We start from the raw sequence: 12,327 nt of genomic DNA, 5'->3' as shown, positions 1-12,327 counted from the left end.
TATTCTGGTACCTCATATCTGCAGTTGAGCAGTTTCTTCACCGATCATCTCCTGAGTTCAGTTCTTCCTTACACTTTATTTGCAGGTACACTGTAATGATGGGTTCTGAGCTACCTTGAGAGCTGAGAAGCAAGCAGGGGAGTTTTGTCAAGACTTAGAAGGGAGAGAAATTTCTCATTTGAATGAATGCTGAGACTATGAAAACTGTACTACAAATGGGGGCTCAGTTATGTGGAGCATTGACATGGGGTTGGCCATCTGTGTCACACGTCTGTGCTTTAAGTGACTGCAACTTGGAAAGCTTAAACTCTATATGGGAACTAAGATCCACATTAGCACCAGTTCTGTGCTACATCTAACAGACCATATTATGCTAAGGGTTTTAAATATTTTTAGAAGGCAATCCTGAGAAATATCCAATGGTGGCCAATAGTTGATTGAAGGATTTGACAACTAAGTTTAGAGAACTGACAAAAAGGGTTAGAAGTAAAGCTATCAGACACACACTAAGTGGGCAATGACCACAATCATTTCTATTTTAGATTTGAAACTTTGGAAAAATTTAAAAATACTGATCTCTTAGGCCTTGAAAAACTAAATTATACACATACACATGTATATATACATATATATGTATACACACACATATTTAGAATTTTGAACAATGTGGTTCCCTTTACTGAAGATGGGAAGTCTGGTCTCCATTTGTAGTCTCGTCATTGACTTACCCATTGGTACTTAAGTTGTACTCCTATATTGTGGATGTATTCTACTTTACTAGTAATCTGGATATTTCCACTGTGTTTAGGCTTTGAATTTAGAGATTTCAAATAACTCCATTTGCTTAAAGTGACTTTGCATCTGGATTTGATTGTATTGCTTTGCCCAAGACCCTTGAAATTTGGATTCTAGGTATTTTTCACTTCTCATTTGTGTCCATAAAGGCTTTATATTTTTCTGACCCTAAATTTTCCTGTCTTGATGATAAAAGTAAGACTTGCTACTTATAGATGCAATTCAAGGACAATTTAAGTATTTAGCTAATATTTTAGGAGAAAATAAGTTCAGTGATAACACTTAGATCTTTAGTAAATTTTTTTTCCCATTTTAATAGGAATATACTTTGTAAGGAACAGAAATTTTGAATCCACATATTTTGTGCTATGCTTAGGTTAATTCCATAAAAAAGGTTAGTTGAATATTAATTTTATGGTGGTTGCTTACCTGGTTAGTAGCTTAACAAGGGGAGATGGTGGTAAGACTTGGGGAATGTCTGTCCACAAAATGTATTTTATGTTTATATATTTGCACACACATGGGACATGTGTGTTTGTGTGTGCAGGTACATATGTTGATGGCATTAGTTATAAGCTTTCTGACAGCTAAAAAAAAAAATTCCTTTTTTACAAATGTTACCTATTATAGTTCTGTGCCTTAGTCTGTATTCCCAGTTAAGTCAGAACATTTTTTCTTGAACACTAAACCTTACAAGCTAGTAAAATCACAAGGCATATAAAAAATCAATTAGCCATGACACTTTTTTCTTCTGATGGTGTTTCTGGAGTTTTTATAGAAATATGTTTCTGGGAAAACTAAGAGAAATGAATAGGGACAGATTAGGACTAAATTAGTGCTTAATTTTTTTTTAGTATTTTTCATCTGTGCTCTACCATATCTCTTACCATTTAATAAGAAAAATAAACATGTATTAATACATTGAACAAACGTTTTCCAGTACCAGCCCCTGGGAAATCTTAATTTGCCTAATGGAAGGGATTTCATTTTTATGTTTTCTCAGGGAACAAATACTAAATGCTCCCGAACAAGGGCAGATTTGGACTTGATGATTCCTAGTTTTGAGGGAACCGTTTGAGAAATGTTCGCATATATCTAATAACGAACATTTATAACTTAATTCTTCACAAAACCTGGGATAAATCCAAGTGAAATTTTTTATCTTAGTGCTAGCCCCTTACTTTCATAGCATCTTCAAATATGCTCCTAGATTGACAAGGAAGAGATACAGATCATTTCCCTTTGTAGATTATAGTTTGGACTGCATCTGAATGACCCTGCTATCATAGACTTTCCCATCTGGTGAATAATTCTACCAATGGCCATCAGCTCTGCAGGAAGTTCCAAACACAGTAACATTAGATAGTGGAGGGGTTCAGGGAACTATTGACACATCACATTTGTCTTCTAGCTGCCTCCCCTTTAGGTCTGAATACACAAAGGACAGCTATACCTTCCTCTGGGTTTTTTCCTCTTCAAACACCCATCAGATCTGTGGGCATCATTCTGATTGTCTATCTATTCTTTGTTGCTCTTTTTAACAGATCTAAATGCTACTGCAATCCAGGTCTATTCTAGGTCTGTTTTATTTTGCTAACGGGTACCAGGGGAAGAGTAATAACTTCTAGTTCAGTATGAGGTTTGTATAACAGTTCCTTGCTTTCTTTGTGATATCAAGCCACTTGTGAAATAAACCAGTTACCATTTGTTGGCTGAACTTGTGTTAGGTGAATATCTGCTGACAATCCTGAATGCTCAAAGGCCCCAAACTTTTCCCTCCAGCTTCTTTTCCCCAGGATTTCTATAGAGTAGGAAATTGAGTAAATTTTATCCTAGAAAGACCTGCTTTTAGCCTGCAGCTAAGCTGGGTCTAAAACCTTGAAAGCAGAGAGGCAGCTGATTGCCTCAGGCAACTGATCATCACTAGAGATTTTCCATGAGCATTGGAAAGAGACTGGAAGGGTGATTTCATAAAAAAAGGAACTCCCTTTACCCAAGCAGGTCAGCATCTTCAACTTAAATGCATTATTGTTTAGGGCACAGAAGTGCAGAAGGGCACTCTGTCTCTTTAAGGGTACAAAAAAAGCCTCTTGCTCTGAGCCGTTTCCAGAATAGAAGCCTCAGGAGCCCTAGATCCATGTTATCTCTCAACAAGGAGGCCCTACATATAGCTATGGCTATTTAATAATTAGAAAGTTAAGGTTGGAATTTATAGTTGTTAGCGTTGTCTTAAGGAGATCTTTCATCATTACCATGGATAAATGCTAAATGTAATAAATGTGTAACAAAAACCAAAACAACAAAGGTTTCAGAACTGCTTAGGATCCAGAATGGATCCTACATTGATGGCAATAGGGAGGTTCCTTGGGTCTTCCCTTGGAATATTCAAACCTTGAGAATTGTCAAGATTCAGGAGATAGTGCAATGCTGGTAGTGCTCACATTAAATTTCAATGAATAAAATGCCTGTTGTCAGAATAGAAAAATCTATTGGATGGAAGTAGAAGGAAATAGGATAATTTTTTGACAGTTTTAAGTTTTATATAAGCTTTGTACATACTTCTACTTACAAGCTCATGACACAAAGCATTTGAGCTTTAATAATTTATAAAACCCCTGAAAATTTTGTCAATGTCAATCTTTGCAATGAATGAAAAAATTTCATCCCATATTTTTAGCATAACTTTTATATAATGAAATAATATTATAGACATAATCTTGTGAATAAAGAGCAAATATTTACTAAACTATAAATGACCACTCAGGTCACCCACACTAGTAGAATAACATTAAATCAATATTCTTTCCTACTAACCTGGTATATATATTTTATGGGTATGTGGCAAATAGCTAATCTGGCAAGACTTGCCCCAAGGTTATCTTCTTTTTTCAAGACTGATCTTGAGGAATAATAGTTACATGTTTACTTTAAGTATGATAAACTGCCTAATGTGGTGGAAAGCCCACTAGACTGGGACTCCGGAGGCCAAGATCCTAGGCCCAACTCTTTGACTAATTAGCAATTTTACTTCAGCAAATTTCCATATCTATAAAGTCAGAAGATGGTACCTGGACCTGTATGATCTCTGAGAACCCTTCCATCTCTAACAATCTATGACTCTATTATTTAATTGTAATTACTTCAATAGACACTCTTCAGAGTTAAGAGATTATCAATTACATAAAAGATTTATTAAATCAAAGGACTGACCAAATGGTACAAAGAAACAGAGCAATATGGTTGATTTAAAACTGTGGCACGTTACTAATCAGACAACTCATTCTTTAGTTTTTTTTTTTTTTCCCAAAATTATACAGTATTTTTCAACAATGAAAGGCGCAGTTATTGTAGCAAAAATGCGTGATTTTTTTGCTAACATGCCATTGGATACAGCTCACAAATTATAGAACACAGGATGATGGCAATAACAACTACATTTTTTTAAACAAAGTATTAAAATATATAAAAATATCAATTGATAACATTGTTGTATTTTAAAAGAATAAACAGTCTTTCCAGTTAACAAATCGGCAGGTTTAAATAGAGTGGTACAAACTTTAAAATGTCTCCCTGAAAAACAGATTCTGAAATAAAATTATTAAATACATCTTTAGTGCCATTGTTGCTACAGCAAATGAATGAGTTTTATTTTTTAGCTCAAATGAAAAAGATATAGCTAGTGATCTACAACATCAACAATTTACTTTCAGGAACAAAATCACATTCTGCAAGGCTGGGGAACAGAAATTTAACACAACTTTAGGAATCTTCTTGATGCTACACTTATTCTTAATTTGGAAGTCCTCAGGCCACTGAAATTTACAGTCACCAGAACATATCATCTGTAGCTGGATAAACCAGACACAAAGTGTATAGAATCTTCTTCTACTATATCCTTATAGCATAATTTTGATATTATATTTTCCTTAGAAAAATATTTGATGGAAGGTTAAAATGATCTCTGCCTAATATTTATAAAATAGAAAACATAAAATGGCAAGCTATCATATTTTTTTGCTTTTCATCAGTCAATACAGTAGAAAAGGCTTGCCCAAATAAGCATCATTTTCAAGAATCTATCATGGTCCAAAGGAGTTTTCAGATAAATACAGAAATCTGAGAACAATTCCTCTCCAAAACAATGCAACAAGGAGAGAATGTTTAGTGTTTTAAAAGGGCACACATTTTCAAAAGTTTTTAAGAAGAAAAAAAAAAGTTTCTTGTAGTATTTATTATCTATTCATTTGTAGATCAAAATACTTGATACTTTGGCAAAGTTTATTCAATACTTTGTAAAATTCTACCCTTAAATTAATGTAGACAATAATGGTAAGAGATGTGTTTTTCATTCCTAAGGATGGAATAAAATACAAGATGATTTTTGCCATTAAATTATCCACTTTTGTGATTTTCTCCCAGAAATCAGTGGAAATAAACATTTGTAGACATTTTTCAGAGTATAGCAATGGAACATACTGTTCTAGAACAAGGAGGGCATTTTGAAACAAGCCTTCTACCGATGGCCTCCATATTTGGCCACCCAGTCTGTTCTTCCATGTACTGAATGAACGGGATGTGCACGGTTTAAAATATTTATGTTTTTTGCTGTAGGATTGTAAGTAGGGCCTGAAAACTGGGTCCGACCAGTTTTTGTATTCCAGGCATAATCTGAAAAAAAACCAAAATTAGAAATAAGAACTACATAAATTGATTTTATTTCAAACATTTCAAGGAAGGTCATTAATCCTGTCATTTTAGGGGGAAAAGTTTTAAAATTTCAATCTATTTTTCAAAAGACTCATTCAGTGGTTTCTCCTGAACACCTCTCATGGCTTTATTTTATAAACGTGGATACAGAAGCACTGCTCATATAGAGAGCTATAGCTGAACTTTTGAGGCTCTGCTGGCAAAATTAGAATTTGCAACAGAAAGGGAATCATATATTCAAGTTCCTACACAGCTGGATATTTCTGATTCATGCTGGCAAGGATATACATAAATATATAATACACACACACACACACGCACATATGTGTGTGTATAAAGAGAGATACAAATATAGATATCTGTGTATCACATAACATACATATGTTTTTGGTAGTTTTTTTTTTTTTTTTTTTAATAGGCCCATAGGATTTAGAGCTGGAAGGGACGTTTAGTCAGCTAGTCTGATCTCTTCATTTTACAAATAAGGAAACTGAGTCCTTGAGAGGCTCTGGGATTATTTTTAAGTTGCATATATAATAATTATAGAACTAAGATATTAGCTCAGGTCTTTTGACTCCAAATCTAGTGCTCTTGCCAATATGTAAGTGCTGGGCAAACCTTAAAGTGCCATGTAGATGCCAGCTATCATTATGCTGATCACATCACTGCTTATTCTACAGTTGAGTCAGGCTGGCTGGATCTACTTAGAATTTCTGGTCTTTATTCAGTCTAGGAATCTTTTGAACTGTCCAGTCACAATGCAGATGAGTCTAAATGAGGCAAGTACATGGCATCCAAACATTGCATAACTATAAAAAATTTCATTTGGTGCTATGAATCCTGTAAATATTTCCCAAAAAGTATTCCTGAAGTTACAAAGTAAGACAATTATGCTTTATTTTAAAAGGGGAAATTTTAATTATATTGAATCAAGAACAGTTGAATTTTTCCAAAAGGCAAGAAAGAGTGTGAATGCTAACTTAGTGATCATTTGCTAATTATAATAATGTTCCTACAGACCCCAAACCAGTGATAGCAGGATATTTATTAGTGGATTGGGATCATTCAGCCAAAAGTTTGGTTGACTTAAAAAATATATATTCTTCACTCATGGTGATTAGCGCTAATCTCTACCTGAACAGTTTCATCAGTTCTGTTGCAGGCATACTTATCTCTTATGAAACTAAAACTAAAGTACTTTATAGGCAATTTGGTTTCTATAATTTTTTCCCTAAAATAACTGGCATGGAAAAATGGGTTCTCTGTCATGAATTAGGTTATGTGATGCTTTTCATTTGCCACTAATATATCATTTCACATTGTGTAGTGTCTGCCACCCTTGCATTAAAACCCAAATGTCAAGATGAAATGTAGAGGCCAAAATGGGCATTTTTGCACATTAAGGCCAATTATACCGTATTTACTCGCATAATTTCCCCCATTTCTCTCTGATACTTTCACTCTAAAACAGGGTGTGTGGGGGGAATTATGCGAGCATCTGGATCTTAGTCTTCTGCCACTCTTTAGAGTGAAAAAGACTTTTAAGTGTGGAACTGTGCAGTCAATATTATACTTTAGGGAGCATAGGCTGTGATATTATATGATAAATTGTTGAAAAGCAATGACTGCCAGGAAAATTTCTCTCTCATTTGCCTTACACAATTCTGTCCCTCCTTTTTGATTTAGCTTGAAATTTTCAACCTTAAGGACAATAAAGGTGAGGGATAGTGTCCCCAGAAGGTATCAATTAATATGCACATATATTAATTACCCATGTAGATGCCTTTCACATTGGCATGCAAAGATCATTAGCTCTTGTAATAAAAGTGCTTCTATTAGCTAGCTAATAGCTTGGGCCTGAGTAGATGAGATATGATGGGTTAATTTACATTGTGGGATAGGAAGGGATACAACAGCAAAAAGACTTGAGTACTGGGGAGTAAGCATGGGGCACTCAGACAGATATCTAAGTTATATGAGAAAGACTGGTTAAGAGCTTCAGAGAGGAAATTAGAAAAACTGATTTAAAATGGTAGTGGTGTTTACATCCAGGATTTCTTTTCCTTATAAACTGTTGATGTATTATGGAAGCACCGCTGGTCTAGGGGTGGGAATGGGGAAGGAAACAGCCCTAGATAACTGTGTCTCCTGGCATGCCTGGCACACCTTGTCTCTTTGTCATATCTGCCAGCAACCTCAATGCCTACTATAACTACAGGGAGAAGCATTGTTGAATAGAGATAAAGAAATGAATGTTCATTCAATCTGCTCTCTTTCCCCAGACTCCATAGCTACTGGCAAGCAGTGTTGAGATGCACAGGTGGGGTATGGCTTTAATTTAAACATTTATTCTGCCTTGCCAAGGATATTCCACTTAAAACAAGAAGCTGTTTTGAGCTGTGAAATTGACTGAAGTTCTTAAAACCCAAGGACTTTCTCCTGGCAGTCATGGTTGCCATTCCAGAGCAGAGAAGGGACAAAAATGTGTAAATGTGTGTGATCCTGGAGGTCAATGGAGGATTTTTCTATTCAAAATTTGGTGAGAGGGAAGAAGGAAGAGAGCAAGAGAATACAAGAGGGGGAAAATATTTGAGTAAATACGGTAATGACCTGCTTTTATTTTCTTGTGGGAGACTCACAAAAGTGGGAGCACTGGAAGACACTTCTCTTACACACAATGTTTTCCTAAGGTTATCACTTGAGAGTGATTAACATTTACTTCTTTTTTTTACCTTTCCTCCTATCACCGGCTGTAGATTTATCTGATAGGCAGAGTAAATGAAGAGATGAAAAATTATAAGATAACATTTACTTTGGAAAAAGGAAACAGGAATAAGCATGATAACCTGACAGAACAATTAATATATGAATTATGACATTCATATTGGTTTAAAAATGTAATCTTAACAAATACTTTTTAAAAAAAAATAGCATTATTCCTACTGGAGGCACAGAGGCAGAGCAGGGACAAGGTGTCCATGGGGTCTAGGCAAGGTTTGAAAATTTCATTCTGTATTCCCACCCAACATGTTATTATCCAAGAGGATATGCTGGAATTTTCTGGCATTAAAAATATAAGCATTTATTTAAAGAATAATATTAAAAACTGTTCTCAGTGTCCTGCCAGGTACTTTGCCCATGGCAGCTACCCACTTTGCCTAGACCAAGTCCCAACTCTGCACCTAGATATTAAAATATATATATATATACTTAATATTTGCTACAATTGTTATCCAGCTAAGGTAAATAACTCCTTATGAGGTTGCTTTATTATTATATTTTTTGTGATAATAATTTCTCTCTATATAATTGTTAATTCCTTCAGCAGTTCTTTTTATAAATAAGATTAATTGAGCACAGTTACTTTAAATTTCCATCTCTTTTCTTCTATACAGAATATAAAAATTCAGCAGAGGAGTCAAGTGCTTTTAATATTTTTTAAAATCTCCAAACCCTGATTGTGATATTTTAATCTTAGAGAATAAATGGCTTATATAATGAAACCAGTTTATTCTATTTAATTTTGTTTAGTTTTATTCAAATGTTTGACTATTTTAAGCATATAATCAGTTAAAAGGTCCATAATGAGGAAAAAGTAGTTGCCAGTGGGAGTTACTAGATCAACTTGTTTTAAAATGCTATACAATTTAGTTTAAACAAGCTTCTATTACATGAAAACACATTTAAACATACTCTTCATAGTCTGAAAAAATTAAGGAAAGAGGCTCTTTAGTTTCTGAAGCAAAAAAAGTGGCAGACAAGTATGCTAGTTGTAATCAAAGAGGGTACTAGACCCAGGGATGCAGCATATTTAGATCTATTTTTTTCCCTCTTTTTTTCACTAGAAGCAGAAAATAAAAGAATTGAGAGCAGAAAGCCAAGAAACTTTTTTTTTTTTAAGTGAGAATGATTATTTAATGTATTAATGATTCGAGACATGAGAGGAACCTTTCTTGTCAGGAGCCCCAAAAAAGCTAGATGGTTTGTCCCCAAGTTTTCCCTTTGATCAATGGTTTGTGAAAGCCCATTGAAGCCCATAAGCAAGAGGAGCGTCTGGTGTTCTGGAGGAACTAGAATGTCAAACTTTACCAGACAAGTATAAACCCACAGAAAGTTTGCACTCTAAATTAAAATAGAAGAATAAATTAGTAAGGTTAGAAATTTTGAATTAGAATCAATGTATAATATTAGGAACACATAAATGTAATAATTAGACCTCCAGTAAAAATAATGAATTGTGTTCCAGAGTAGTTTGTTGTTTTTTTTTAATTGACAGGATTTTGGAGTTGGAACAGATTTCTTCAAGACCATCCAGTTCAAACCATACATGAACATGAATCCCCCCTTCTACTACATCTCTGACTGACAAAGTATCATCTGTTCTCCTCTTGACCAATTTTAGGGATGAGGAATTCACTATTTTTCTAGGCAGACCATTCCTTATTCACACTGCTATAAATGGGAAGTTTTTTCCTTCTATCAAGTTAAAATATGCTATATTTGCTTTAAAAGTACCATTTTAATGTTTGCTTAATTTTATCTGTACAAGTGTAGAAAATTTATGATTAAAGCTAAGTTACCTCAGACACAGAGGCTCCATCTTGAATCATAGACAAAGCTTATGAGCTGAAGCTGGGTGGCCAAGGGACACTATTACCAGGGCTAACTTTTTTTGAGGTAAGAGAAGACCCACTGAGGGCTAAATCTGGAAAATAAAAGTCATCAGATGACTGGATTTCACAGCTTTTGTTCACTAAGTAATGGGGCTATAGAGGAAAGCCACTTAATGTGGGATCCAGAGCAAAGCCTCCTAACCTCTTTGGGTTTCAATTTTTTACTAGTGAAATGAAGGGAAGGGGGGTGTTTCCAGTTCTAAATCTTATTATCTCATGAAGCTTATTGTGAAACCCAAACCAACCTGTTATGGGATGCCCAGAAAAAGAAACCTTTTGCTAATAAACAAATAGAACTCTGTTAGCAAAATATTGACTGAATCAATGAAAACAAACTTAAAATGAACAATGGCTTTTTGATTTGTCTCAGGTTTTTTTTTAACCTTCATGAAACAGCAATTACATAATCTGTAGCTTGAAATTTACATAGTAGGCCACTTCTTACCTGAAGTAGCACCAAGAGGTGCTAAGTGTATCCTTTGGCCAGCTGAGCCAACTTCTTTTTTGTGAAATGAAGGGATATATCCTGGCTGATTGTAAGTAGTATAACTTCCATAATTTCCTATTGACATGGTATGAAGTTTTACAGTCAGATTATAGACAAGCCAAACACATAATAGGATGATTTTGAATAGAGAGTATGCTCTCTATTCAAAAAGATAACAAACAAGACATAAATGTTCATAATTAACAAGCATTATTATTATCAAAAGTGTAAAATTTACACTTGTACCTTCTCCAGTTAACTTACTTTTAAAACATGGTTATGTATACTAAGTAGAACTGTATTATATGCATTGGCAAAATATAATAATTTTTATATGTTTAACTGAATTGGAGTTCTTTGGACACCCATAATTTTAATGTGGAAACATAGGGTAGAATATGTGGAAAGATTTGTCAGTCACAGAATTATTGCTATTGTATTTAACTGTATTTATTCTCCAAGATTGTTCCTAGCTAAAGCAAACATTTTCTCTGTGAGCCTCCCTTTGTGTGACATTTCCCTCTCTCTCTCTCCCTGATCCTATTTTTGGGAAGCAGACCCATCTCTTTCCAGGTTATTATAGCCCTGAATGGCTTATGGAAAAGGGTAGGAAGAGATTATGGAAGGGAAAGATTCTGGGAGGAGAAAGGAGACACTAAAAAAAAAAAAAATAAAAATAAAAATAAAAAGGGAATCTTCCTTCCTTCCCTTTGTACAGGGATTGTTGCAAGAAAGATTATTTCATTGTTCCCAGACTCTTCTTCAGAAATTGTTCTACTGAGAAGAGAAATGAAGGAGAAACTCTTTAGTTTTTTATTAAATGATACAGAAGGGCTCTAGCCATAACTTCTTATTCTTAAAAGCTCAAGAGATAAAACTTAGCAATTTAAAGTTAATGAAAAAGTCCTGGTAGTTTTTACTTACTGCTCGAAGTGTAAATTAAGTCTGAAGCAAAAAGCTAGTTTTGAGTACAAAGTAAGCAGAGGAAAAAAATGAATAAATACAGTGAATAAAATACATCTACTTCTAATAACCAAATATTACCTTTTGCTTCCTCTATTTTTTCAGGTAACATTTCTTTGCATGATAGCTTTTCAATTGGTTTAATTATGCTTTCTTCTATAGAGAAGGCAGATGAAAGGAAAGAATGAACAGAATGAAAAATGTCTTCGAAAAAAACAAAGAAACAACTGATTCTCTACTGTATAGCAGTCCATATCACCAACCAGCTGCTGAACATCTCCCCAAAAATATCCAGTAGTTATCTAAAAGTCAACTTTCCAAAACAGGAAACTTTCATTACCTTCATCTTTTAAATTTGGCCCTCCATTACTTCCTTCCAATCATACAGGTTTGCAGTCTCAAAGCTATCTTTAACTATTCATTCTCCCTCATTTTTGTATCCCATCAATTGCCAAATATTGTACATTCTACATTCATAATATCTCTTGTATCTGGCCCTTCTCTTCAATTCACATGGCCATCAACCAATCAATCCAAGCTCTATTTAATTCTCAGCTGGATAATTACAATAGAATAAACAATCAGCATATTCTTAACTATAATATCCTCTTTAAATCATTCTTCATATAATTCCCCAAAATAATCTTCCTAATGAACAAATATGACCATGTTACTGCTGCTCAGGAATCTTCAACGGCTTCC

The 12,327-nt window shown here is 34.3% G+C and overlaps 1 protein-coding gene across 5 annotated transcripts in view; it reads right to left on the bottom strand.

Annotated features, from left to right (window-relative positions):
* Window positions 1–3,964: 3,964 nt before the first annotated feature.
* The window catches only part of MAK (male germ cell associated kinase), a 68,456-nt gene continuing 60,093 nt past the window's right edge, over window positions 3,965–12,327 (bottom strand). For 2 of the 5 annotated variants that reach the window (XM_051970692.1, XM_051970694.1), the window contains 2 exons: window positions 10,621–10,737; window positions 3,965–5,463 (listed from right to left, as the gene is read on the bottom strand). In XM_051970692.1, coding sequence (XP_051826652.1) covers window positions 5,309–5,463; window positions 10,621–10,737 — 272 coding nt within the window. In that variant the 3' untranslated portion in view covers window positions 3,965–5,308. Of the gene's footprint in view, window positions 5,464–8,112; window positions 8,265–10,082; window positions 10,208–10,620; window positions 10,738–12,327 lie in introns of all 5 variants that reach the window. The other 3 variants (XM_051970697.1, XM_051970693.1, XR_007949392.1) reach the window with 3 other exon arrangements.

The sequence above is a fragment of the Antechinus flavipes genome, chromosome 1, assembly GCF_016432865.1.
Source record: "Antechinus flavipes isolate AdamAnt ecotype Samford, QLD, Australia chromosome 1, AdamAnt_v2, whole genome shotgun sequence".
Taxonomy (NCBI): Eukaryota; Metazoa; Chordata; class Mammalia; order Dasyuromorphia; family Dasyuridae; genus Antechinus; species Antechinus flavipes.
The sequence above is the reverse complement of the archived record's forward strand: the minus strand, read 5'-3'. Positions and strand labels throughout refer to the sequence as shown.